Source organism: Papio anubis, chromosome 7 (genome assembly GCF_008728515.1).
Source record: "Papio anubis isolate 15944 chromosome 7, Panubis1.0, whole genome shotgun sequence".
NCBI lineage: Eukaryota > Metazoa > Chordata > Mammalia > Primates > Cercopithecidae > Papio > Papio anubis.
Window position 1 is genome coordinate 125,232,352 of NC_044982.1, and position 27,896 is coordinate 125,260,247.

Below are 27,896 nucleotides of genomic sequence, written 5' to 3' on the forward strand. Positions count from 1 at the left end.
AAGGGCAACCTATTTGGAGATTCAAGAGTGATCTTTTCTCCAAATGCCATCTAGGAATCTTGGTTGTGGGGCTCAAAATGAGTCAGTGATAACTAGCTAACAGGTGAACAGATTGCTTGGTTTATAGGATACCTTTCCTCTTAAAAGTAGAAAAAGTGACACCTATTTACAAGCTATAACGGGATGAAACTGTCTTGGGAAGAGGACCAGCAAAAGAAAAACAAATCAAATCAAGGGAAGGAGGAGAAAAGGAAACAGAAGCTTACCCGGACTATGGCCAGGAGGCGAATGTAGTCACTCAGGAGCTCAGCAAGGAGGAAGAAGTCATTGTTGGCCTGTTCCTGGTGGAGCTGCTCAATTTTTTCTTCCACCTCAGCCAGCTGGGAGAGTGCCCGTGACAATGCCGTGTTGTCCTCAGAGCTCCCAAGCATGGCTAGACTCTTTGCAAACTGGGCTGTGTTCAGCGCTAGCTCTGGAAGGAGGAAAAGACAGCAGAGGCCTCTCTGATCTCACAAGGAAAAGGGACAAATCAGCTGACACCGCATGGCATGTCTTAGCAATGCCGCCCACTGCGTATCTGGGAAACGAGGGTTCCACAACCCAGTCACTTACACCACGGTTAACTGTATTCTGAGAGTAAAGAGAATGTGGCCTGGTCACAGAAGCAGGAGGGAGAGGCACCAGCTTGTCCTGAGTTTCACTTGGTTAGGCCTACCTGAAGGAAGCAGCTCCAATATCCCTGAAGAACCAAAGCCCACTTATTAAATAACAAACAGGCCAAATAAACTATTCTTATATTTTTGTTAAAGCTCATGAGTGGTAGTCTCTCTGTACAAGAGAGAAGAGTGAATATATGTGCACACCATATAGTCTTGAATGTTCTAGAGTAGGGCAAAATCTTTGTAAAGGAGCGCAGTGGCACGATGTCAGCTCACTGCAACCTCCGCCTCCCAGGTTCAAGCAATTCTCTGCCTTGGCCTCCCAAGTAGATAGGATTACAGATGCCTACCACCACACCTGGCTAAGTTTTTGTATTTTTAGTAGAGACAGGGTTTCACCATCTTGACCAGGCTGGTCTTGAACTCCTGACCTCGTGATCCACCCGCCTTGGCCTCCCAAAGTGCTGGGATTACAGGTGTGAGCCACCATGCCCAGCTGATAATTTTTTTAGGGTTTGCAGGCTACACATAGTCTGCTAGAGATTCTTTTCTCCTCCCATTCATTCCTTTAAAAAAGTAAAAACCTAAATTTGTAGCTCATGGCAATAGGAACAAGGGTCAGATTTGGCCCATGGGCCAGATTATGGTTTGCCAACCCTTACTTACACTGGCCTTATGCTGTGGATCTTCTATCTGTTTAGATTTCTAATTATCAGCATGTTTAAGGCAGAGAGGGAAAAGATTCAAACTGGGAAAATTTCACTAGCTTGTAAGCAAATTTCACTAAAGAGAGACGCAGAAGGATTAGGAGACAGGTGGTTTCCTTGCATTTACGCATTGCTGGTTTGACCACGTAGCTAAAGCATGTATGACATCATTTTGGATATAAGCCATCAACTCAAAATCAACAGAAGCCGGCATCCCAGGTCATGCTGTATCTGGGACAGCTTCCCTGCACCCCTCCCAGGTAGAAAGTACAATGCCCACAGTGGTTGAACCATGTTTTCTGCCAGGAGATGCAGGGCATCCCTTTTTTTTTATCAGAACATCAAGGACCTGGTGGGCTGAGAATTTCAACTTGGATGGCTGAGAGGACTGGAACAGCATGCCCTCCCATCTCCAGTTCACTAGAGACAACAATTTCCCCTAGCTCCAAGTGCATTTCAGAGCTTGTTACCTTTCCTATGGTTGACTAGAGTTTCTACAACAGCATGCAGTTTCCGTAAGCGCTGCTCCTCACACTCTACCTCCTGGAGCTTCTCTTCAAACCACTGAAACACAAAAGCCCAGAGCTTTAATGAGATTACTTCTATAGGTGCAGTGCAGTCTTTCTTTAGCAGTTGTTTTTCAAAAAGGGACTAAATTATAAAAAACTTTCTAATCTCAGAAATCTCAGGACTCCTTAGGGGTTCTGACCTATAAGCCTGAGGTGTAGGTGAAGGTAAGAGGCACAAGGCTACTCACAATGTCTGATTCATTCATCTTGATGGTCATTTTGCTGACGGCATCTGTGGCTTTGTTGAACATCTTGAGGAGACCAGCACCACTCAATGTCTGGGTACCCACGGCACGTGGCAGCTACAAGACCAAGAAGGCAGGGATGACAAGTTATCTGTTGCCCCTATTTTAGGTTCAGAAGAATTAGTATCCATCAGATGGCAAGCCCAAAACTTGCCAGACAAATTATGTGAACTGTAAATTGTTTTTTCAAAGGCAGTCTGAGGAATCCACAACACGTCCGTAAAGAAAAATCAAAGAACCACATTAAAAAGAATCAGCCAATATTTTCAGCTTTTGATATTTTATACAGAAAAAAAGTAGACTGGGGTGTTACGCAGTCAGGTGACCTCAAATTGAGATTGTCTGCCTACCCGGGCATGAACTGCCTCAGTATCAAGCACACTCTTGTTAAAAGTCAAAAGTTCCCTTGGATTAGCATACTTGGTACACAACTGGACTTAAAAGTCTTAAGACACTAAAATCTTGCTGTCCTCAAATTTTCTTCAGCGAACAAATATCCAAGGACAAAAGAATTATTGATTCAGATCAAGGCTACTTTCAGGGATGACCTAGTAGCCAAGCATGCCAAATATTTAGAAACAATCTGATTGCTGTTCAGTCTCCCCATTACTCTCCTAGGGCATGGAAAGGATGCTGAAAAATCTATAGCATATACAGCATACTATGCTAAAAAGTCAGATTTTAGTGTTCAGGACTCTATGGCAGTAGCTCTTTTTTTTGAGATGGAGTCTTGCTCTTGTCGCCCAGGCTGGAGTGCAGTGGCACGATCTCAGCTCACTGCAATCTCTGCCTCCACGGTTCAAGTGATTCTCCTGCCTCAGCCTCCCAAGTAGCTGGGATTATAGGCACCCGTCACCACGCCCAGCTAATTTTTGTATTTTTAGTAGAGATGGGGTTTTGCCATGTTGGCCAGGCTGGTCTCACACTCCTGGCTTCAGGTGAACCTCCTGTCTCAGCCTCCCAAAGTGCTGGGATTACAGGCGTGAGCCACCGTGCTCGGCCTGGCAGTAGTTCTGAACTTGGGGCCACTCTGCGTCCTAGGGGACATTTGGCAATGTCTGGAAATGATTGTGGTTGTTATAACTGGGGAGGGGGTGCTACCTGGATCTAGTGGGTAGGTACCAGGCATGCTGCTAAAACCCCCTGCAATGCAGAGGACAATCCCTACGACAAAGACCTATCTTACCCAAAGGGTCCACAGTGCTGCTACAGACATACCCTGCTTAGGGGTATGGAGTAAAGATGAGAGGGTGAAAAGGAAGAAGGGATTTAAGAATATTCACAAGAGAAGACTAAAAGATCTGAAGCATTTGACAGGGAATTCTTAATTAAAACATTTCATTTCAGAGAAAAAAACTCCTCATTTATTATCATTTTCTTCACTGGAATAACACATACTATATACAAATGAAAGAAAAATTTAAAAATAAAAATTAAAGCAAAATGATAGCCCTATGCAGTCACTTCCTTCCTTCTAGTTTGCTTTCCTGTGAGATAAAACATTTCACTCAAGTGTTTCTTTTGATCCTTAATGACTCACATGTTTCTACAGCTGTATTTACATGCTATTTCATGTTTCACATTTTATAATTCTTTTAACATACACGTCCATGTACTAACATTTCTGTATACTTTGTTTATGATGAGAATCAAATATTTGGTTATATTGATATATTTTACTTAATTCTTCCACTGTTAGCAATTGAGCTGTTTTCAATTTTTGACAATCATGACTAGCCTACACATGGCCTGTAAAAAAGACTGTCTACTTCAATCAACACTTTTCCTACATAGCAGTTCTGTGGTTTGTGGTAACTGGTTTTTAACCAATGCCCCGCCTGGCATAAAATATGCATTCAATCTGAGCCAAGAAGTAACCTACAACATGCCAAGGACCTGCCAAATAGATCACTGTGTTGATCCAATAAGACAATACTAGGCTGCCATTTGACCCCTACGACCAACTACTTTTGACTTCAGGCAGAGCTTCTTTTATTTCAAAGGCTGAAAAATACTTGTCACTCTCAGGGGTTCACCCAAAACTAGGATACAGTCTGGTACTAGTCATGTTAAGTGCTCACATATTTTTGGAATGAACTAGTTTCATTTCACTAGGAGCAGACATAAATTATGAAATTCAGTTTGCACTGAATACTAACCTCTTCTTTCTCCAAGAACTCTCTGACGTCAGGGTCCTGTAACATGGTAGGATGATTCACAATCCTCTGAAGGTACCTACAAGGTAAGCAGTTACCATCTGGTTAGTTGAGCTGGCCTCAGAAGGCTCTGGGAGTCACACGGCGCTAGCAGTGATACCACGTCTTCTGTTACTTAAAGTACCCTGAGATAAGGTACTTAAGTAGGACTCTCCTTGTAAGCATATTCAAGTTCACATTCCTGACATTTCCAAAAAGGGAGAGAAAAATAACTGGTCAGAAAGAAACCTCAGAGCCATTCATATTTGATTGTCTAAGAATATGACTGCCTGCTCACTCGGGATGGGAAAAAAACAGAAGATGGCCTATTCCCAAGGTGGGAAAATAGGCAACTCAGGAAAAGTTGAGAGAGAATATGGAGGTGAGGAACTTCAATTCATTCACATTTCATCTCTAACTCAATGGGCTGTCTCATCATTTAGACTCACTTTTCAGCTTCTCATTTGTCCTCACATTATTCAGGAAAATGGCTGTATGGAACTTACCTTTCTAAAGCAGCCCTCCGTTTTTCAAGAAATTCTGCAGAAGAAGAATCTTCCTTCCCAACTTTCACTTTTGTCATCCCTAGAATGGAATTTAAAAAGCAAAATAACCATAAATCATCTTTCTTTTTTTTCAAGTGTCAGCAGGAGGAAAGGCAATGCATACAACCTAAGCCACTTCTATGTCATGTGCAGGGATGAACAAAAGGTTCTTTACTTGAGAGCCATTTTTGAAAACTAGTCTCTAAGTGCTGAAGGTTCTAAACTCTAGGATTTGCAGATAATACATTTTCTTAAAAAGGCGGCCATGGAACCCTGAGTACAAACATCAACTGATGTTAATGAAGAGGCTCCTGGCCGGGTGCAGTGGTGCACACCTGTAATCCCAGCACTTTGGGAGGCCAAGGCAGGCGGATCATGAGGTCGAGAGATCAAGACCAGCCTGGCCAACATGGTGAAACCCCATCTCTACTAAAAATACAAAACTTAGCTGGGCATGGTGGTGGGCGCCTGTAGTCCCAGCTATGCAGGAGGCTGAGGCAGGAGAATCACTTGAACCTGGGAGGCAGAGCTTGCAGTGAGCTGGGATCACGCCACTGCACTCCAGCCTGGTGACAGAGCAAGACTTCACCTCAAAAACAAACACCAAAAAACAAAAAAAAAAAAACCAAAAAAAATGAAGAGGTTCCTTCCTCTGACCCTCTGACCCCAATCCAGTGTAGTCTATTTCAATTTGGAGGGAACCGCAATCATTTAAGACTCCTGAAGACCACTAGAAAACAAACGAACATAACAACTCTGGAGGCTAAACCCAGAGCTCCTACTGCACCCAAGAAGAGAACATGCCAAAATACTCTATTTTTCTCTAGACCTCCAGGGTTGGAAAACACTGGAAATGTCTCTTTTCTCACCACAAGACTGTTAATAGAAGTAGTCTCATATACTAAACAGTAAGTGAATTTTGCAGAGAATGCAAAGGAAAACAATCCGAGTGGAACGGAAGACCACAGGCTTACTTACCTATGAGGCTCTTCTCCGGTGGAGGCGGGACAATGAAGCCATTCTGAGAGTGCTTCTCGGAAAGCTTCTCATAAAGACCCAGAAAGTCACTAAATCTTCTTTTTACTGCAAACTGTTTGCTTCTGAACAATGGTAAGCTCGTCTTGGGGATGGGGAAAAACACAAGGCAATTTCATTCCAAACAGGAGATGGTGTCTTGAAAGCCATCCAATTGACATTAAAGAAACCCATTTCCCAGATCCCTGCCCTTCAGTCACCTGGTAAATAACTTTCTCCAAGGCAGAGAGTCTTTAAACTTTTTAAAACCATAGTTCCCCCTTTGGCAGTCTGGGAGCCTAAGGAGCTCTTCTCACAATAATGATTTTAAATGCAAAAAATATATAGGATTATAAAGGCAATCAATTAAATTCAAATACATCTGAAGCCATGGTGACCTTTGAGGAAATAAAAATTCAAATATAGTTTCATTCCCAGGTTAAGAACTCTTGTTCTAAAGAAAGAAATGTTCAGTTCTAGTTTAAAGCTAGAATTCTACAGTAACCCATTCATCTTTTATTGGCTTTTTTTTTTTTGATACAGGATCTCACTTTGTTGCCCAGGCTGGAATGCAATGGTGCGATCACAGCTCACTGCAGCCTCAAACTCCCGGGCTTAAGCGATCCTCCTGCCTCAGCCTCCCAAGTAGCTAGGAATACAGGCACATGTTACCTTGCCCGGCTGGAGTGCAGTGGCACAATCTCGGCTCACTGCAACCTCCGCCTCCCGGGTTCAAGCAATTCTCTTGTCTCAGCCACCCAAGTGGCTGGGATTACAGGCTCCTGCCACCACGCCTGGCTAATTTTTCTAGTTTTCTAGTAGAGATGGGGTTTCACCATGTTGGCCAGGCTGGTCTTGAACTCCTGACTTCAGTTGATCCACCTGCCTCAGCCTCCCAAAGTGCTGGGATTACAGGTGTGAGCCACTGCGCCAGGCCTCATTGACTTATTTAAGGGTATAAGCTGCTGGAATTATAGCAGCCAAACTAAAGACAGACAAAAAGTGCTTCTAAGAAGGGGAAGCAGGTGAGGAGCAGGGTGGGAATTGGATGAAATGTCTAAGCTGTAGACAGTAACCTCTAAAGTATCATAATCTAGAGTTCACAGGACACAGGCCAACAAGTAGTAGAGATACAATATAAAGCAGATTTCTACCAAAAAAGGTTAGGCCTACATCATGATGAGAGTTCACTTTATACTCACCAGATAGGCAAAATTTAAGGAGGTTGGCCTCACCAATTGCTGGCAAGGAAGTGAATCAATGGGAACTTTTATACACTGCTGATGGGGTATAAATTGGTACAAAGACTTTAAAAAACAGTTTGTATTCCTTGTGTCCAATATTTGCAGTACCTATGACCCACGGGAATTACTCCTGGTTACATACTCTAGAGAAACCCTTCCACATGTGCCCTAGAGACATGCAAGAAAGTTCCCAGTTACAAAAACCAGAAACATGTTAACAGGAGAAAATGTTCACAACAGGAAAACACAAATATTTTGTGGTATATGAACTAACTACAGCTATGACCATCAAGGATGGGTGAAAGAAACAATACTAAATAAAGCAAGCACAATTATCAGCATGATATTATTTTTATGAAACTCAAAACAAAGCAAAACAGTCATATATATATATATGTGTGTGTGTGTGTGTGTAAAGATTTCTTATAAAAGAAATGAGAGACAACTCAGGAGAAAGGGCGCCTCTAAGGTGTGAGGCAGAGGATATGATGGAAAAACACGTAAGTGGATTCAGTGGTACTCAAGACTAGTGGTAATTTAGAGCTTCATTCATTATGTTTCATAACTTGTATACCACATTGTGTACATTTTCTATGCATTAATATTATATACGAAAGAAGACCCGACCAGAGGGGCAAAAGGTTAAGTATTACAAGGAGCTCTCTGAAACCTCAGAAGCATTGAAGATTTTAAAAGATAGTTTAAGGCAATCTGTGAATCTAGCTCCACACCACATGGTTCTCTAAAAGGGACAGAGCTGTATCAGATATACCACATGACTTCACAGAATCACACTGAAATGTTAGCTTTCTAGAAGAGTATTAAAAAGACTCAGTCTTGAGTACCCAGATGAGATTACCAAGGGGATGCAGGGTTGCTCCATCTTGAGTAAACATGAAGATGTTGGCAAAGAAACAACGGAGATACCCAGAAATAATCTGAATGATGACCTTGGTATAAGCACCAAAGTCTATGAAGATGGTCTTCAGCAGGGTCACCTGGACTCACCTGTGTTGTAACTTTGTAGGCTACATATGCATTCATACCATCCCCTGTGGGAGAACAAGAAAGCAGGAGAAGATTATCTTATAAACCAAAGCAGTGCCAATCCAACTAACATTTAACCAGGAATCATAAGCCATAGGAACCCTGGATAAGAAGGGACACTTGTTTCATCTCCAAGCTTTATATGCAATCTTAGAATCCAGTTCCTACTTTGCCTCAGGGCCTCTGTGGCACATAGCAAGCCCCCATGGATGCTGGCTGGGTCCCAGTTTGAGTTACACAAGAGAGTCAGCCCTCTGTTTCAAAGCCAGGCTCCATTTATACCCTCCACAAAGCAGCACTGGATACTGACAATCCATCAGTTGTTACCATGCCAATATTTGGTCTGGTTACACACATCTGTCCGAAACCAAACAATTCTCTTGCTGTATAAAGCAGGAGGAGAAGGAAGCAACTGATGTAAAAGGAAACAAGTAGTTCTACCCTAGGGTAGCTCTGGGCTTGATTTGCTCTTTCAGAAATATCGTCGCAACCCCCTCCACTGGTGCTGGGGGGACACTGACCTCTCTGATCTAGCATGTTCACCAAGAGCAAAGGGTCTGGCAGGAAGACACTTGGGCTGCCTAATGTCACACAAATCTCCCTTTCCTGGAGCAATTATTTTTTATGAAAAAGCCTTTGACTGTTAAATAATTTGGGATTCAAGCTATTGTTTTTCTCTGTGGTGATGTCCTGACCTGGACCACTTAAGGAGATAAAGATGCCATTGATACCCTGAGCACTGAAAAGACATATTCTAGAATCCAAACAGACACAGCTCCAGTGCTGGACTACGGTGTTTGGGGTTGGTTTTGTCCCCTGCCTCCCCCACCCTTCATTCCTTCCCACATCAAACAGGAAAACCTAGGTCAACAGTTACCAGCTGCTTAGGCCCCTGAACTGGTTCTGGGGGGACGGGTGAGGGGCCAAGGGAAGGAAAAGTAGGCACTACTGGATCAGCAGGGTCACACATTACAACTTGGTTTCAGTAAGATGGCTGGAAATGCCTGCTTTTTGCAAAATGTACCAAGAATTTGAAGATTACACAGGAACAGAGGGCTTGTCTGCTGTACTTCCCCAGCCCCTACCAAAAGGGTGTATATAAAACAGAACCCATAAGCTAAACTTTAAAAATTACTTTATACTGATTACCAACTTTAGTTCTCTTCTAAACCACCTTATTAACATTACCCAATACTACTAAGGATGTTTACTACTGATAAAAGAAAAAAAAAAAAAGAAATTTAAGTTTACTTTATAGAAGTAATATCAAAATTTCATTCACAGCAGAATAGTTATGGTCAAATGTCCAAGAAGTCAATCCCATAATTTAGTGCCTGCAATTAAGAAAGTCTAAATGCAAACACAGGGAAAAAAGAAAAGCAGGATCTTCAGATATTTTGTTTCTCAGCTGCTTTTACTTAGGCAATGAACATGAAAAGAGACATACTGCATGTACGTAGAGAGCACACAGATCTGCAAATGAGCTAGTAATACAAGGTTTTAAATTTACGTAAATTTCCAGAATAATTTCAGACTTGAAGATAACACATGCAAATTACCAAGGCTCTAAAAAGCATATCCTGGTAAAAGTTAAATTCTAGATTATTTAGATGTGTGCAGGAACAAGAAGCACATGTTGAATAAACAGCCCACACAAACAGAATGTGTTGTTACAAAGATCAGGCCTTGAATATGAAAATATTTTAATTAGCTGGTTTCTTGGCATCAACATGACTAAGAATCTAGACTACAGTGCAAGGAGATGAAAACTTATCACCAAGAGTGATTTGTGTTTAAATACATCTGATCCATGGACTGTTTAATTTCCTCTCTGTAATGGGATAAATTGTGCCCCCTTCAAAATAGGTGCATTTTAAGTTCTAACTCCCAGTTCCTCAGAATGTGATCTTATTTAGTAACAGCATCTTTATAGATGCAATCAAGTTAAAATGAAGACATTAGGGTGGGCCCTACTCCACTCAGGTTGGTGTCCTTATTTGTTAAAGAAGGAATGTGTGCACAGAGATAGACATGCATAGAGGGAAGGCAATGTGGAGACTCTTAGGAAGAATGCCACATGACAGCAAAGGCAGAGACTGAAGTGATGCATCAACAAGCCGAGGAAGGCCTGAGGCTGCCAGAAGCTGGGAGAGAGGCATGAACAGTCCTTCCCTAGCGTCTTCACAGGGAGAATGGTCTGCTGACACCAGGATTTGAGATTTCGGGCCTCCAAAACTGCGAGAAATGTCTGTTGTTTTAACCAGTTTGTGGTACTTTGCTACAGCAGCCTTAGGAGACCAGTATGTTCCCTCTCCTGGTTCAGACATCATGACTTATTACATTTTAAGAGAATTAGTGCCATTCATTCATCTTATTCCACCAAGGATTTAAAGCAGTGAATAACTAGCTTAAAATTAATGTGTTTATAGAATATCCATAAATATTAGAGAAGCAAGAGAGAATCTAGACATATAATCCAAAATCCTGGCCCAGGTTCTACCATGGGCCACACTGTGCCCTAACAGGAAAGCTACTTCCTTTTTGGTCCTCAATTTCCTTTTCTGTTAAATGACAGAACTGTATAAGAACCTCAAAAACATCCTACCAGTGCAACAGTCTGGGAAAAGCAAATCTCAACAGTTCAAATAAAAAAAAAATTTTTTTTTTTTTGAGACAGGATCTCACTCTGTCACCCAAGCTAGAGTGTAGTAGCGTTATCTTGTCTCACTGCAGCCTTGACCTTCCAGGCTCAAGTGATCCTCCCACCTCAGCCTCCCAAGTACCTGGGACTACAGGCATGTACCGCCATGCCTCTATAATTTTTTATATTTTTGTAGAGACAGGGCAAATTTTTTACTTTTTGTAGAGTCGTGGTCTTGCCATGTTGGGCAGGCTGGTCCTGAACTCCTGGGTTCAAGTGATCCTCCTGCCTTGGCCTTCCAAAGTGCTGGGATTACATATGTGAGCCACTGCACCTGGCCTAAAATCAACAGTTTAATGACAACCATTTTGGCCGGAGACCAGGGTAGGCAACATAGTGAAACCCTGTCTCTACAAAAAATACAAAAAAATTAGCTAGGCATGGTGATGCATACCCGTAGTCCTAGCTACTCAGGAGGCTGAGGTGGAAGGATCATCTGAGCTCGGGGAGGTGGAGGCTGCAGTGAGCTGTGATTGTACCACTGCACTCCAGCCTGGGTGACAGAGTGAGACCCTGTTTCAAAAAAAAAAAAAAAAAGACAACCATTTTGGCATAAAGTCTAACAAGTTCCTGTCCCTAGTTTCAAATAGACCGAGGGTTGAGAATTACATTTGTCCTCTTAACTGTATAAACACTCCTGTTTAGGAAGACAGGCTCTGTATAGCCTCTTCTGTAAGGGACTACAGCTAGAACAAGGAAAGACGAGGCCTATTGTTCTCCACTCAGGGATAACTCTTGCAAGCTTGGGAGAGGGGAAAGCCATCATAAAAATCCAAGTTCAGACAAAGTTAAGTGTTATGCTTTTTGAAGATCTAACTTCAATTTGAGTACAATTTAACCTGGACCCCACAGACGGACTTCCCCACCTCATAAGGTTATCAAAAGTATGTGTATAAATGAGAGTTTCAAACTTCTTGAGGGAAAAATAAGTTCAATGTCTCTCAATTTGAGAACATGTATTTTTTAGGGTGCTCACATGGAATTTACTATCTTAAAAAAAAAAAGGGTCTTATCAACTCTGAAGGAGAAGATAATGTTTGGGTTTTTTTGTTTTGTTTTTTTGTTGTTTGTTTTTGAGACACAGTCTTGCTCTGTCGCCCAGGATGGAGCGCAGTGGCATGATCTCAGCTCACTGCAGCCTCCACCTCCTGGGTTCAAGCAATTCTCTGGCCTCAGCCTCCTGAGTAGGTGCAATTATAGGTGCACACCACCACGACTGGCTAATTTTTGCATTTTTAGTATAGACGGGGTTTCACCATGTTAGCCTGGCTGTTCTCAAACTCCTGACCTCAAGTGATCTGCCTGCCTTGGCCTCCCAAAGTGCTGGCATTACAGGTGTGAGCCACCACGGCCAGCCTGTTTGGGTTTTTAAAAAGAGAATCTAGCTGGGTGCAGTGGCACATGCCTGTAATCTTAGTGCTTTAAGAGGCTAAGGTAGGAGGATCACTTGAGGCCAGGAGTTTGAGACCAGCCTGGGCAACATAGCAAGACCCCATCTCTTAAAAAAAAAAAATTAGTCGGCATGGTAGCACAGGCCTGTAGTCCCAGCTACTTGGGTGGCTGAGGTAAGAGGATTGCTTGAGTCCAGGAGCTGGAGGTGATAGTGAGCTATGATAGTGCTACTGCGCTCCATTCTGGGTGACAAAATGAGACCCTGTCTCTAAAAAACAAAAAACAAAAAGAATAAAAATAAAAAGGGATTCTAGTAGTATTTGATGATTCTGATTTTTCTTCCTAAAGCCAAGAAAAGACTGACTAATGCATTGAGTAACTGCAGTCTCTGGCCTTAGAAACATAGCAAGGGGTCTACTTTTACAGAAAAGATACTAATGAAGTACTTCACATTGGCTAGTTCAACTCTGAGGGTAGCCATCCTGAAACTAGCTACCTATGCTTTCCACAGCCACATCCTAACATCACAAGGAGTCCTAAGAACCACTTACCTATCTTCTCAGGATCAGTTATACCGACTGTCAAATCAAATTGATCCTCCTGTTCTTCTTCCTCTAGCTTTTTCAAGAAAAGACAAATCATGAGAGTTGATATGAAAAAAAGCTATTAATTTTACCCTGTTAATAACCTTATATCAATCTAATAAAATCAAGATGTATCCTTCAGTGTTCAGCCTTTGTCCATTCCCAACAATCCCAATGAACCAACTCTCAAAATTTTAAATTAGGAGCCAGCTTACAAGTCTTTGTTACATCTATCCTCTTAAAATCTTATTTTGATGACAATGAATAACTGCCAGATTTAGAAAGACTTGCCTCTTGCAGGCTAGCAAGGGAGTGAGGAGAAACTATACTCCTGAATATGGAGGCTTCACACACCAAGTATCTTGAGTAACCATTGAAAGCTTTGTGCTCTGGGCAATAGACACCCTGCCCAAGAAAGACTTGGATTCTGGCTGTCCATTAAGCATAAAGATCTCCTTCGAGAGTCATAACTATGTTCTCAGGGTTTATACTCAACCACACTTCAGACTGGCAGTACACAGTCCCAAATACCTAAAAGTGGTGAGACTAACAGCGCAGATTCTCACCTCCTCATAGGTTGGCTGGTGCTTCGAAGAATTTGGGGCTTCCTGCGGAGGAAGAGAAATGAGTGTTTTGGCTGGCACCTTCTTCTGATTATTTTGTGTGTTGTCCAAGGATAGCTCCACTGTGGCATCTAAAATGAAGTTGATATTTTAAAATGAAGGTCAGTAGTGGGTCTTCGAAGGCTAAACTTGTATAGGCTAAGAACTTACAAGAACAATAGCAAGCACTCTCAATACACAGAGCCTCTCAGACTAAGAGTCATAAAAATGTTTACAAGGAGAAAAGGGGAGGAAGGTAAGGGAAGTGTTCTTCTAGCACAGGCTTAGCAGAACAACCGCTCCTTCTCCTTTCCAAGGACAATCACTTGGCTACCCCCTCCTACCTAGAATTTAGGCAAGAACCAAGGATAAGCAAAAAGACAACACAGCCAAAATAACTTTATTAATTTTATGTTTTAAATCTTATTTATTTTTTAGACAGAGTCTCACTCTGTTGCCCAGGTTGGAGTATAGCAGGGCACGATCTGGCCTCACTGCAACCTCCACCTTGAGGGTTCAAGTGATTCTCCTACCTCAGCATCCTGAACAGCTGGTACTACAGGTGCATACCACTGTGCCTGGCTAATTTATTTGTCAATTTTAATCTTAGGAGTATTCCTTTTAGAACATTATATGAGCCCTATTTATTATAATTACTTGTAAAGGGCCGGATGCGGTGGCTCATGCCTGTGATCCTAGCACTTTGGGAGACCAAGGTGGGCAGATCGCCTGAGCTCAGAAGTTTGAAACCAGCCTGGGCAACATGGTGAAAACCCATCTCTACTAAAAATACAAAAAAACAGTAGCCGGGTGTGACGGCCTGAGCCTGTAGTCCTAGCTACTGGGAGGCTGAGGCAGGAGAATTGCTTGAACCCCGGAGGCGGAGGTTGCAGTGAGCCGAGATCACACCACTGCACTCCTGTCTGGGCGACAGAGGGAGACCCCATCTCCCAAAAAAAAAAAAAAAAAAATTGTTTGTAAAAGAAGTTCAGATATTCGCTTTACACACCAATATGATAGAAGAGGCAGGCATACTGACAGGAAAAAAATGACATCAAAGGAAGAGTCAGGAAAACCATAAGCTAGAAAAACATGGAGCCAAGACACAAACACAGTAACATTTGGGAAAGGGAAGTTTTCCACACCTGATGACAGCACGGTTATTTTAGCATAATTTAAGAATTTTTCCTAATGGTTTAGATCTCCTTGTAAAGGTTAAACTATATACTTAATATATGCTATCCAATTTGCGAAGAAAGAGATGTAATATCTGAAAATCTTTCTATTCAAAACAGTTTAAAAACCAGTGCTTAAGGGCTGCCTTTGTCTATCCGGAAAGAACTCAGTTGAACAGAACGACTCATTCCCTCAGTGTTCCAGAGAAGGGACTTTAAAAATAGCATTATGTACCATTTTTAGGCACCAAAATTTTTCATGCAAATAAAAAGAATGCACTTTCAACTTGGAGCAATGGAACTAGATGCTCTAAGCCTAAACAGTACAAACTTTTTTTCTTTTTTAGTAACAGAAAACATAAATATCTATTTGGGTTTGGTCTGATCAGTAGGTATTCTATTTTAATCTTAGGAAATTCAAAGAATGCTGTTTCTTCTTCTTTTTTCATTTGGAGCTAAACAAAAGCAGAGATTATGGTTTACGCATATATGCCTATAGCATAATCAAGTCCCAGATCAGTATTCTAATCATTAAATGTGAATCAAGTATGCAAACAGGGTTGCCACACTGTTAGAAATGAAATCTGATCCCTATCAGGAAAGCTAGAAAGGTGGTAACATAATCTGACTCTGGGGTGGGAGTATAAAACAAACAAGCAAAAAAGTACAGCTGACTCTTGAACAACACAGGTTTGAACTGCATGGGTCCGTTTATACATGAATTTTCCTCTGCCTCTGCCACCCTGAGGCAGCAAGACCAACCGCTCCTCTGCCTCAGCCTACTTACTCAATGTGAGGATGCAACAATGAAAACCTTTATGACGAACCACTTCCATTTAATGAAAGGTACATACATTTCACTTCCTATGATTTTCTTAATAACATTTTCTTTTCTCTAGCTTACTTTATTGTAAGAATACAGTATATAATACATGTAACATACAAAAGATATGTTAACTGATTAGTTAATTGATTATCTTATCAGTAAGACTTCCAGTCAACAGTAGGCCACTAGTAGGCTATTAGAAAAGTTTTGGGGAAGTTATAAACAAATTTTTGGCTGCGCCTGCATTGTTCGAGGATTAACCATACATATCATGAACATGTTAGGATATTAGGAGTCTCTGAAACAAGCAACCAGTTGAAATATGCATTGGATATTCACATCATGCAGGTCCCACACAAATAATTCAGTTAACAAACATGTTTGGAAATGAAACAAGAAGTATCGCTCATCTAAAATATTTGACTTATTAGAATGCTACTAAAAACCTTTTGCCAGTTTGGGCAACATGACAAAAGCCTGTCTCTATAAAAAATAAAACAAAACAAATACACAAATATTAACCAGGCGTGGTGGTGCCCGCCTGCGGTCCTAGCTACTCAGGAGGTTGAGGTGGGAGGATCACTTGAGCCTGGGAGGTCAAGGCTGCAGTGAGCCATGACCACACACCACTGCACTCCAGCCTTGGGGAAAACAAAAAACAAAAAACAAAACAAAACAAAAAACAGCCTTTTGAAGAACTGTGTATCTTCTACTGAAATTCACATGATAAAGATGCCAAAACTTATATTAAAACATGCTTTTTTCTTTGAACTCCTGTTAAGAGTAATGGAAAAGCATTCAGGCTCCATCAGAGACTCTGATCATCACTAGATTTATTATTTAAAAATGATATCAGAACATTTAAGTTTCCACATCAAATATCTAAAACAACTGGGAAGCTATTCAAGTCCTAAACTAAACGTCTCATTGCAGACATTCCATTTTCGAGATATCTTATGTTCCTTTCTTAGAAGTGAAGCAGGTATTGGCTACTTATAAAACTAGTAGGGGAATGAAGTAAATCAGAATCCTCACTATGAACAAGTATGTCCTTAATAAAGATCTACAAGTTCATGTGTATAAAACTCCAATCACTGGGTAACTATCACACTAAACTGTTAGGTCAGGTCTTCTTACAATGAAAGATCATATAAATGTTAAGGTCCCAGAGATAGAAAATTCACTTTCTTTTCAATCTTCCATATAACCAAAGAAAATTCATTATTTGCCTTCATATCACTTCTCCTCCAGAAATTTATTTATATTTTTATTTTTTAATAGAGATGAGGTTTTGCTATGTTGCCCAGGCTGGTCTTAAATCCTGGGCTCAAGGAATCCTTCCACCTTGGCCTCCCAAAGTGCTGGGATTACAGGCCTGAGCCACCGTGCCTGGCCTCCTCCAGAAATTTTATCCAAAAAATAATCAGTACCAGAATAAATACTGTATATTCAAATTTCAGGGATGAAGGGAAATGGAAAATCTCAATTTTTATATTCCTTCTTCTAATCTCCTTTCCTTGTATGTCTTTTCAATTTCCTACCAGTTCTAACGTAAGAGTTGTCCCAAGATCTTACCCTCCACCCTCATCTTTCTCCCTCCTCATCATTCACTCTTTTGAGGATCTCGTTCACATGGAAGTTTCAACTACCACCTCTAGAAAGATGATTCCCGTATGTCCAGTTCTTGTCTTTCCTCAGGTAGGAAAGAAAAGTTCAAGTCACCTCCTGGGTATTTCCCTTTGCATTTCAAATTTAAAGTATCTAAAACCAAAGCTAACTTTTTCCCCAAAGACAATTTTTTCTTTAGAATGGGGTTCTATAATGATGCCATTTTCTTCTCAATCCTTGGACTTGAAACCTCTGACTTGGTCTTCAATCTGCATTTTTTTTTGATACCCGTTATATTCGATCACTAAAATCAGATTTTGTGGACTTCCCTTTTGAAAAGTTTTCGCCTTTCCTTTCCTGCTTTTATTACCTTATGTTCAGTCTTTGCCATTTCATTCTTGAACTAATTTGTGACTGCCTTCTAAAATATTATCTGGTCTCTGCCCACTGCAATTAATTTAATATAATTCCAATTCCACTAGGTCAGTCTTCCTAAAACATTACTTTGCCCATATCACATCCCTTACACAAAGCTGCCAATGGCTTTTAATTGGCATTAAGATGAAAATCCAGACTCGAATTATTAATGTGTAAGGTCCTCCCAAATCTCTTTCCAAATTACATTTCCAGCCTTATCTTCCATGACTTCTCCAAGAATGTCCTGCTGTGGTCCACCAACTTTACTGACTGCCGCTCAAACATACCTTACACTTCCTGCCCAACCATGGGGCCCTTTTTTCCTTTTCTCCTACATAAATCCTGCTTCTTCCAAGATCACTTTATTTATTTATTTTTTTGAGATGGGGTCTTGCTCTGTCACCCAGGCTGGAGTACAGTGGCACGATCTCAGCTCACTGCAACCTCCACCTCCAGGGTTCAAGCAATTCTCCTGCCTCAGCCTCCTGAGTAGCTGGGAGCACAGGTGCACGCCACAGCACCCAGCTAATTTTTTGTATTTTTAGTAGAGACAGGGTTTCACTATGTTGGCCAGGCTGGTCTCAAACTCCTGACCTCAAGTGATCCACCCACCTTGGCCACCCAAAGTGCTGGGATTACAGGTGTGAGCCACTGTGCCCAGCCCAAGATCACTTTAGACAGGGTTTTTTCAACAATAGCACTACTGACATTTTGGGCTAAATAATTCCTTGTTGTGAGGGCCTGTCCTGTGTATAGAGTGTTTAGCAGAATCCATGGCTTCTACCCACTAGATAACATCAGCACTCCCAGCTGTGACAACCAAAAATGTCTCCAACCATTTCCAAATGTCTTCTGGGGGGAAAAAGCACCCTCTCTGTTGAGAACAGTGTAGCACCCCTGAACAAAGAATTATCCAGCCCCAAATGTTAACAGTGCCAAGGTTGAGAAACTGTCCTATACCAGTGTTTTTCAAACTGGAGGTTACAGCTTGTTGGTGGATTTGAAATCAATTCAATGTGTTGCAAAGAGCACTGAAAAAGGAAACAATAGAAAAAGTTTCAGGCTGTATTAGAAGTAGTAAGGGCAAGTCATTTAATAAAACTTTTGTTTGTTTTGTACCAGTATGCACATATTTTGGATTATGACACCAAATGCATTTCTTACTCCTAGTCTTGGTCACACAAGGCTACAGGCACTGCTTTAGACACTGGTCTCACACTCCTCTGAGCTCCTGTGACTTAGTATTTCTATCATTCCTCCAGCTGCATTTCTGTTAGTGTTTCAACAGTTTAACTCACCTTCTTAAACAACTGTGTATTTATATCTTACTCCCTAAATCTGAAAGAATCTTGATGGCAGGGCCTGTATTTCATGTACTTTGGAATCCTCCACAAAAGTATTTTACATAAAGTAATGTTCCCAATATTTTTTTTTCCCCTTTGGTTTTGACTTTAACTCAGCAACTTAACAAAGCCATTTAGGAGGTTCCTAGAACAACTCTTGAGTCCAAACTTGCCTGCAAAGAGATCCTGTGGCTCTTGGTCTTGCTCTTCATGGATCCCATTTTCTTTGGAGCCATTGTTGATGGGAAGAAGGGATGTAGTTCTCTTTGGAGACTGGTGCTTACTCTGAAAACAAAGAGATACTCTGAATAAAACATCACCATGAAAAACAAACCCAACTTGCCTAGAAAGCAGCTTTTAATGCCTCCCTCAGTTGCCACCAGTCAGCCAGTTCAATAAGCAGCAAATCATTATTAGTAAAGTAAGTGCTGCCCAAGTAATGACAGAGCAAAAAGAAGTCCATACATTTTAGGGTTAATTTCTAACAACATGACCTTGCTAAAATGCCCTGCCCCAAAGCACATGATACCAACATGGGTATGTGTACACACAGATAATTTTCAAAAGAACCTGTCCAAATGTATTTCTCTTTCTCTGCTGATGACCTTTATTCTTTCAAATGCTGACTGTGCACATTCTAGTGACCAGGATACAGCACTGGAGTCCAAAATTCAAGCTTTGACACTTTGTAGCCTCAGCTAAACTGTTAACTGAAGCCCAGTTGTGTGGATATTACTGACCCATCTAACACGCAAAGGAAGGTATAACACTACGTTTTAATGCTGTTTAAAAGTATAATTTATCTTTTCATCCTTAACTCACACAAATACAATTTTCAATAACATTCTGTTTTAAGCTAGGAGAATAAAAACTAATCATGCTTAGCCTAGTGGGCACATGGTGAAAATACAGTCAGTCCATGGCCTTTATTCAAAGCTCAGTGATCAGTTGCAAACAAGGGTGGAGTGAGTCCCCAGACCCGTACCAGAGTGAACAAAGCTGGATTGTGCAGAACATGAACTGAAAGTTGAGAATCTGGCTTCAAAAGCTGTGGCATGGTACTGCAGGGTTTTGAAGTCAGACCCTAAGGGCAAATCAGTTAAAAGACCTGGCTTAAGCAACCTTTTATGAAACATTTCCTTAACAAATCTGAGGGAGTTTGTTCCTTGGAGACAGACCTTTTCTGACCCAAAGGAACAAAGTGAAACGACAGATCTATTTGGGTACTCTAAATTTGCAAACAGCTTCATCTAAATATTGGGGACACCTTTCAGAAAAGAAACTGTTAGCTGGTCTGAAGCTAGTGAGTTATCTCAATTAACTGTTAACAGTCAGTTACAGATCGAAACCCTTGTTTGTTATTTCCCCACTTCTCACTACTGCACTTGACTAGTCTTAAAAAAAAATCTTTTTTTGAGAAAAAGAAAAGAAAAAGAAAAGAAACGTACCAATATTTAGACCTATATGAGCAAACAATCCTTCTCCTGGAACTATTCCCTGCTAATGAAGCTTCACGAACACTTAGTTGTATAAGCTTAAATGTTATTCCAAGTCTGTTAGAGACAGTGGTCCTGTCCTCTAGCTGCTTTAACCATCTTAAAAACAAAACTAAAAAATCACTGCAGAAAGACAGACAGGATAAATACAAAAGCAGCATTTCCCTTTTGCTTCACACATCACCAATCACCATCCACCTTCTTCCACAACTACTTCCTTCCTACACTCTTGTACAGTACATAGATCTTATATGAAGCCACCTGATTTCATTCACTTCCCACTGACACCAGTCATCTCCAAATGGAGATCTATGAGAGATTAAAATCCAGTATACATTAAGGATACATGTATACAAATGTAATTTACTAGTAGCTCACGGGGGAGACTAAAACAACAGAAAAAGGCATAGGTTAGAATATAGTCATTTAAAAAATGCCTAGAAGGACCCATTCCTGTGATATGAATATGAATAAAGCCAACTTTCCATTTCTGATCCACCATTTAACTTGGAAGGTTAATGACTAAGAATATTTTCTGGAGCAGTGTTAGAACAGTACTCTATCTTTCCCTCAAGAGACAGACCCACACGAATGGGATACTGCAGTGAAAACTAGAGTACTAATACCTCTTTTCCTTCACCTAACCCTTTTCAAAAGCCCAAACTGTGGCCACATGTGGTGGCTCACACCTATAAACCTACCACTTTGGGAGGCCAAGGTGAGAGGATTGCTTGAGCCCAGGAGTTGGAGACCAGCCTGAGCAACACATTGAGGCCCTGTCCCTAGAAAAAATTTTTTTAAAAAGTAGCCTAGCCTGACGGTGTGCACCTGTAGCCCCAGCTACTCTGGAGGCTGAGGTGGGAGGATCACTTGAGCCCAGGAAGTCAAGGTTGCAGTGAGCCATGATCACACCACTGCACTCCAGTCTGGGTGACAGAGCAAGACCCCGTCTCAAAAACAAAACAAACCCGAACTGTAATTAAAACAGACTTATGTTCCCTTAGTAAGCTAGATAACAACAATTACCTGTGAGAACAGAAAACTGCTCTCAGATATCCTCTGGGACTCCATCCCAAAAATCACACATGGCTGAGTTCTAAGAGAGCTGAAGATAGACATGACCATACTTACTATCCTAATCTTTTTTCTATAGTTCTCTTACAAAATTAATCTACCTATGTAAAACTCTGTATCCTGTTTTTTCCCCTCTACTACCTGAGCATTTTCTCATGTCATTAAAAAGTGTACAAAAATCCCACTTTTAGTTATTTAACTCTTCATTATATGGATATATGACATAATCATTCCCCTAAGGCTGGACAGTTTCCAGGTTCCACCAAATACTACTGTTTAAGTCCCATCCTATATATAAATCCACATCTGATTATTTTCTTGGGATAGATTCTTAAGTAGAATTGTTGGACATAAAAGTTTCAAAGGCTCTGCTACGCTCCCTTCCAGAAAGACCAACAATTTACATTCCCCCAGAAGCGAGTATGAGTGAGGCATCCACAGCAACACTAAGCATTCTTTTAAAAAATCTTTGCAGGCCGGGCGCGGTGGCTCAAGCCTGTAATCCCAGCACTTTGGGAGGCCGAGATGGGCGGATCACGAGGTCAGGAGATCGAGACCATCCTGGCGAACACAGTGAAACCCCGTCTCTACTAAGAAATACAAAAAATAGCCGGGCGAGATGGCGGGCGCCTGTAGTCCCAGCTACTCGGGAGGCTGAGGCCGGAGAACGGCGTGAACCCGGGAGGCGGAGCTTGCAGTGAGCTGAGATCCGGCCATTGCACTCCAGCCTGGGCTACAAGGGAGGCCTCCACAACAAAAAAAAAAAAAAAAAAAAAAAAAATCTTTGCACCGGGCACGGTGGCTCACACCTGTAATCCCAGCACTCTGGGAAGCAGAGGTGAGCAAATAACCTTTGGGAGGCAGAGGCGCCCACATAACCTGAGGTCAGGAGTTTGAGACCAGCCTGGTCAACATGGTGAAACCCTGTCTCTACTAAAAATACAAAAATTAGCTGGGTGTGGTGGCAGGTGCCTGTAATCCCAGCTACTTGGGAGGGTGAGGCAGGGAGAATTGCTTGAATCCAGGAGGCAGAGGTTGCAGTGAGCTATCGAGCCACTGCACTCCAGCCTGGATGACAGAGTAAGACTCCATCTCAAAAAAAAAAAAAAAAAAAAAAAATCTTCACTAGATTGAGTAGTGAAAATTTCTTTCCACTCATTTTGCTGGTCATTTGAACCTATGACTTGTCTTGATGTTCTTCACCTATTTTTCTATGCTAAGCTGGCATTACTTAGTTAGGTGTGCATTTTTCTTTTTCTTTTTTAAAATTGTGTAGTGGTGTGGTCTTGGCAGAGAGGTACTAGAAAGGTATGCCAGAAAGAGAGAGCACTTTTGTTAAGAGCAGGTATTTCTCCACAATTACCAGCCTCAAGCCATTCTAGGCCACTAGCACCATTTTCTTAACTCAGAGAAGGACAGATATGGGCTTGTGCCCCTCAGAGCTGACGAAGCCATTCACTATTTGAAGTACTGCTGTGATTCTGGGCAACTTCCCTTTAGGTTGTCCAGTTGTGATTCTTCCTCATGTTGCTTAACTGCTCTCTGCTCACACAGAACCCTTACATTACAGTCAAAGGATCTCAAAAGGGGAGGTACTGTTAAAACTCAACTGTATTTAGAGGTCAAATCCAAATTAAATGGTAAGGTAACACGGCTCTTGGAGGATGAGGTAACTAATTTTTGGAGGGAAAATCAGTATACTTTATAGTAAGGCAAGATAGAGTTAAGGAGTTTGTGTGATCACACTAATGTAATAAGACAAGAACAATTAGGAGTAAGTCTGTCCCAGGAGCTAAACCCAGATCATAAGGGAGCAGCCATGGAGTCTTTAAAAATTACCCTGGAAGAACTTAGCATGAAATACTGTTGGTTTTGCCACCTTTACTTCTAGGAAGAAATGAGTGAGGCGGGACAGCCTATTAGTTTTTATTGTTGCTGCAACAAATTATCACAAATTTAACAGTTTAAACAATGCAAATTATCTTACAGTTCTGAAAAAGTCCAGTGGGTTTTGATGAGTTAAAATCAAGGTGTCAGTCGGGCTGTGTTCCTTTCTGGAGGTTCTAGGAAACAATCTGTTTCCTTGCCCTTTCTGGCTTCTAGGGTTCTTTAGCTCACGGACCACTTCTTCCATCTTCAAAGCCAGCAACACTGCATCTCTTTGTGTCTCTTCCATATCATCTTTCATAGCCTGTCTTACATTTTTAATGATCCTTGTGATTACACTGTCCCGCCCAGATAATCCAGGGTAACTTCCATATCTTAAGATCAGCTGATTAGCAATCTTAATTCCATCTTCAACCTTAACTCCCGCTTGCTACATAACCTAACATACTCACTGGTTCCAGGATTAAGATGTGGACTTCAGCCAGGTGCAGTGGCTCACGCCTGTAATCCCAGCACTTTGGGAGGCTGAGGCGGGTGGATCAGGAAGTCAGAAGTTGGAGACCAGCCTGACCAACATGGTGAAATCCCATCTCTACTAAAAATGCAAAAATTAGCTGGGCATGGTGGCGTGCACCTGTGATCCCAGCTACTCGGGAGGCTGGGGCAGGAGAATCGCTTGAACCCGGGAGGCAGAGGTTGCAGTGAGCTATCGCGCCACTGCACTCCAGCCTGGGCAATAGGGCAAGACTCCATCTCAAAAAAAAAAAAAAAAAAAAAAAGATGTGGACTTCTTTGGGAAAAGGACAGGGAGCATTATTCAGCCTACAGCAGACAGTGACTCCTCTCCCACCACGTTTCAAAACTGGCACAGATGCACAACAAGTATTTGTGCTTGGGAGAATGGACATTCAATGTCCACTGGACTTCAGAATAGGGTGTATCTAACTCTACAAATTAGAGTTTAACTCCATAGCTTAAAGAGTTAAACTAGGGGTTATCTTGGGGTCCATTAGCCACATACTTCAGGGGGTAATCTATGAACTTGGATGGGAATAAAAGTATCATAATTTCATTTTCATTAACCTTGAACTGAAATTTGGCATTTCCAATAATCATAGTCAACAAATCATAATAGTAATAGCAGTACGTGAGACTGTAACTGATATTAGGTATTTTTACATGAGATTATGGTTTTTATAGATCTCAAAATCTCATTTATGCTCATCTCTATTTAAGTACATTATTAATGTAAAATTGTTTTAATGTATTAAAATTGTATTTCAATATAATTGGTTTCCTTCATAATTTAATGTATTTTATTTTATACATTTAAAAACATTATTCTGGAGATGTGTCCACAGGCTTTACTAGCCTGCCAATTGGCCCACAGCACAAATAAGGTAAAGAACTTCTGAGACACAGAGTAGAGGGACTAATGAAAATGGAAAAGGGACAGCTGGAAGGATGGGGAAAATAGCATGAAGCTGACCACTGAGCTAGTTAAGGAAAACCATAAGCAAGGCCATTAGAGACCTCATGAGCCCCCAAATTTAGCCTCACATTCTACTGAATTCTCTGGTTTAATTTCCCAACTAAACTTTTTGGGTCTCAACCTAACAAAACTTAGAAGGGCCCAGAAAACTGCAGAAGAGTCACAGTACTAATGGGTGGATTACCTTCTAAATTGAAAAAGCAAACCCAGTTCAAATCTGCTGTGAAAGCAGAATGAAGCTCCAGCTGTCCATGTGACGAAGCACAAGAATAAGCCAGAAAAAGTTGAGCAACAGCTTTTCCTGGAGATGAGATACTTATGGCTACTTGCTCTAGTAACTACCAACTACTCATGATTTATTTATGTCAAAAGTTACTTAAGAGTGCTGAGAAGTTTGAGGACCAAGGAAGAGATATCAGATTTTTTTTTTCTTTTCTCCAGTCCAACCTAATGAACTGCAAATGGCTAAGTTGTCAGAGTGGCCTTACCGCCTAAGTAAACGAAGGGTTGGCAACCCCTTACAGAAACCGGAAGTCTGACTGCAACCTTTATTGTTTCTCTCATAAGCCCCAAACCCTAATTTTTTTTTTTTTTTTTTGAGACAAAGTCTCGCTGTATCCCCCAGGCTGGAGTGCAGCGGTGCAACCTCTGCTTCCCGGGTTCAAATGATTCTCCTGCCTCAGCCTCCTGAGTAGCTGGGATTACAGGCACACACCACCACACCCGGCTAATTTTTATATTTTTAGTAGAGACAGGGTTTCGCCATGTTGGCCAGGCTGGTCTCGAACTCCTGACCTCAGGTGATCCAGCCACCTCAGCCTCCCAAAGTGCTGAGATTACAGGCATGAGCCACCGCGCCCGGCACCAAACCCTAATTTTAAATAAATTTTAAGTCAGGTTATTAGCCATTTTTTTTTTTTAAGACCGAGTCTTGCTCTGTCACCCAGGTTGGAGTACAGTGACACAATCTTGGCTCACTGCAACCTCGGCCTCCCGGGTTCAAGGGATTCTCCTGTCTCAGCCTTCCAAGTAGCTGGGATTACAGACGTGCGTCGTCACGCCTAGCTAATTTTTGTATTTTTAGTAGACACGGGGTTTCACTATGTTGGCCAGTCTGGTCTTGAACTCCCGACCTCAGGTGATCCACCTGCCTCGGCCTCCCAAAGTGCTGGGATCACAGACATGAGCCACAGCACCTGGCTTATTAGCCATCTTTAAAAGTCTTCTCCCTTTACTCCAAAAGTAGTGTTTTATAATTACTTTTATTAGCTTCTCCTCCATAATTCTGAAAGCTAAGTTAACTGCTAGTACAATAAAATGATCAAGAAATTAATGAGTTTATGTACTTCTGGGAAATCTAAACTTATGAGGAGTAAAACTTTACTATTTGAGCTGAGCACTAAAATGAGTCTCTGCATATACCTATTACTTTTTTTAAGAATATATTTACCATATGGTAGAATTTCAACTTCTGATCATTTGACCAGATCTGACCACTTGATGTAATGTTAACTCCAAAAACAAGTGTTTGAGGCAATATCCCTGTAGAAAACACTACACACTAGACTTTTTTACTAATATTAGCTGTAAGTGACTAAACTAGTAAGGAAACAAACTAAGTGATACACCTTTGTTTAAAGATACTGTTACATAGATTCACTTTCAGAAGTCTGATTAAGACCAGAGAAGGGCTAATATCAAGAAACTTAATGAGGATGTGTTACATATTTGGGAACAACCACCATGCATGTTTCACAGAACAGAGAAAGCTGACCCATCAATTTTCTTATGGCTTTTAATAAAACTACCAAACTGTCCAGATCTAAAGAAGTTATCCTGTAAACACTCAAAAAGAAATAAACTGTTTATAGTTAACAATCTTTCCATAAAGCATAAAGAAAAATACCAAGCCCAAACAGTTTTATAGGTGAGTACCACCAATTTTTAAGAAACACATCATTCCAGTCATATAAACATTCTTGAAATAGAAAAAGTACCATATAATCTTAATTCCTCAAACCATACAATTTTCATGTGAAAGAAACTATAGGTTTATCTTATGAACATAGATGTAAAAGAATATATAACAGCAATCCAAACCCAGCAAAGACAATATATTATTAAAAGTGCAAAAAACAACAAATGCTGGCAAGGAAATGGAGAAAGGGGAACACTTATACACTGTGGGTGGGAATGTGAAGTAGCACAGCCATTATGGAAAACAGTATGGAGATTACTAAAATAACTAAAAATAGAACTACCATAGCATCCAGCAACCCCACTACTAGGTATGTATCCAAAAGAAAGGAAATATATCAAAGTATATATATTTCTTCTGCATGCTCATGTTTATTGCAGCACACTATTCACAACAGTCAAGATATGGAATTAACCTAAGTGTCCATGAATGGATGAATGGATAAAGAATATGTGGTATAGGCTAGGCATGGTGGCTCACACCCGTAATCCCAACACTTTGGGAGGCCAAGGAGGGCGCATCACTTGAGCCCAGGAGTTTGAGACCAGCCTGGGCAATGTGGCAAAACCCCGTCTCTACAAAAAATACAAAAATTAGCTGGGCATGGCGACATGCACCTGTAGCCCCAGCTACTTGGGAGACTATGGTGGGAGGATCACCGGAGCACAGGAGGTCAAGGCTGAAGTGGGCCATGATTGCGCCGCTGCACTCCAGCCTAGGAGACAGAGCAAGAACCTGTGCCAAAAAAAAAAAAAAAAGAACATGTGGTATATATACAAAATGGATTATTATTCAGGCATAAAAAAGAATGAACTCCTGTTATTTACAGCAAAATGGATGGAACTGGAGGTCATTCATTAAGTGAAAGAAGCCAGGCACAAAAAGACAAATGTCAAGTGTTCTCACTCATCTGTGGGAGCCAAAATCATGGACCTCATGGAGGTAGAGGGTACAATGGTGAGTACCAGAAGCTGAGAAGAGAAGGCAGGGCAGGATGAGGAGAAGTTGGTTAATAGGTACAAAAATACAGTTAGACAGAAGGAATAAGTTCTAGTATTTGATAGCATAGTAGGAAGATTATAGTTAGCAATAATTT

General features: G+C 41.2%; 1 protein-coding gene across 4 annotated transcripts in view; it reads right to left on the reverse strand.

Moving 5' to 3' along the window:
- The window catches only part of SNX1 (sorting nexin 1), a 44,583-nt gene that overhangs the window by 8,302 nt on the left and 8,385 nt on the right, over positions 1-27,896 (reverse strand). For all 4 annotated transcript variants that reach the window (XM_009210365.4, XM_009210364.4, XM_021941741.1 and 1 more), the window contains exons 2-11: positions 19,047-19,158; positions 13,469-13,596; positions 12,870-12,936; positions 8,187-8,230; positions 5,899-6,040; positions 4,882-4,960; positions 4,340-4,415; positions 2,124-2,237; positions 1,837-1,930; positions 267-472 (exon numbers count right to left, since the gene is read on the reverse strand). In XM_009210365.4, coding sequence (XP_009208629.1) covers positions 267-472; positions 1,837-1,930; positions 2,124-2,237; positions 4,340-4,415; positions 4,882-4,960; positions 5,899-6,040; positions 8,187-8,230; positions 12,870-12,936; positions 13,469-13,596; positions 19,047-19,158 — 1,062 coding nt within the window. The remainder of the gene's footprint in view (positions 1-266; positions 473-1,836; positions 1,931-2,123; positions 2,238-4,339; positions 4,416-4,881; positions 4,961-5,898; positions 6,041-8,186; positions 8,231-12,869; positions 12,937-13,468; positions 13,597-19,046; positions 19,159-27,896) is intronic.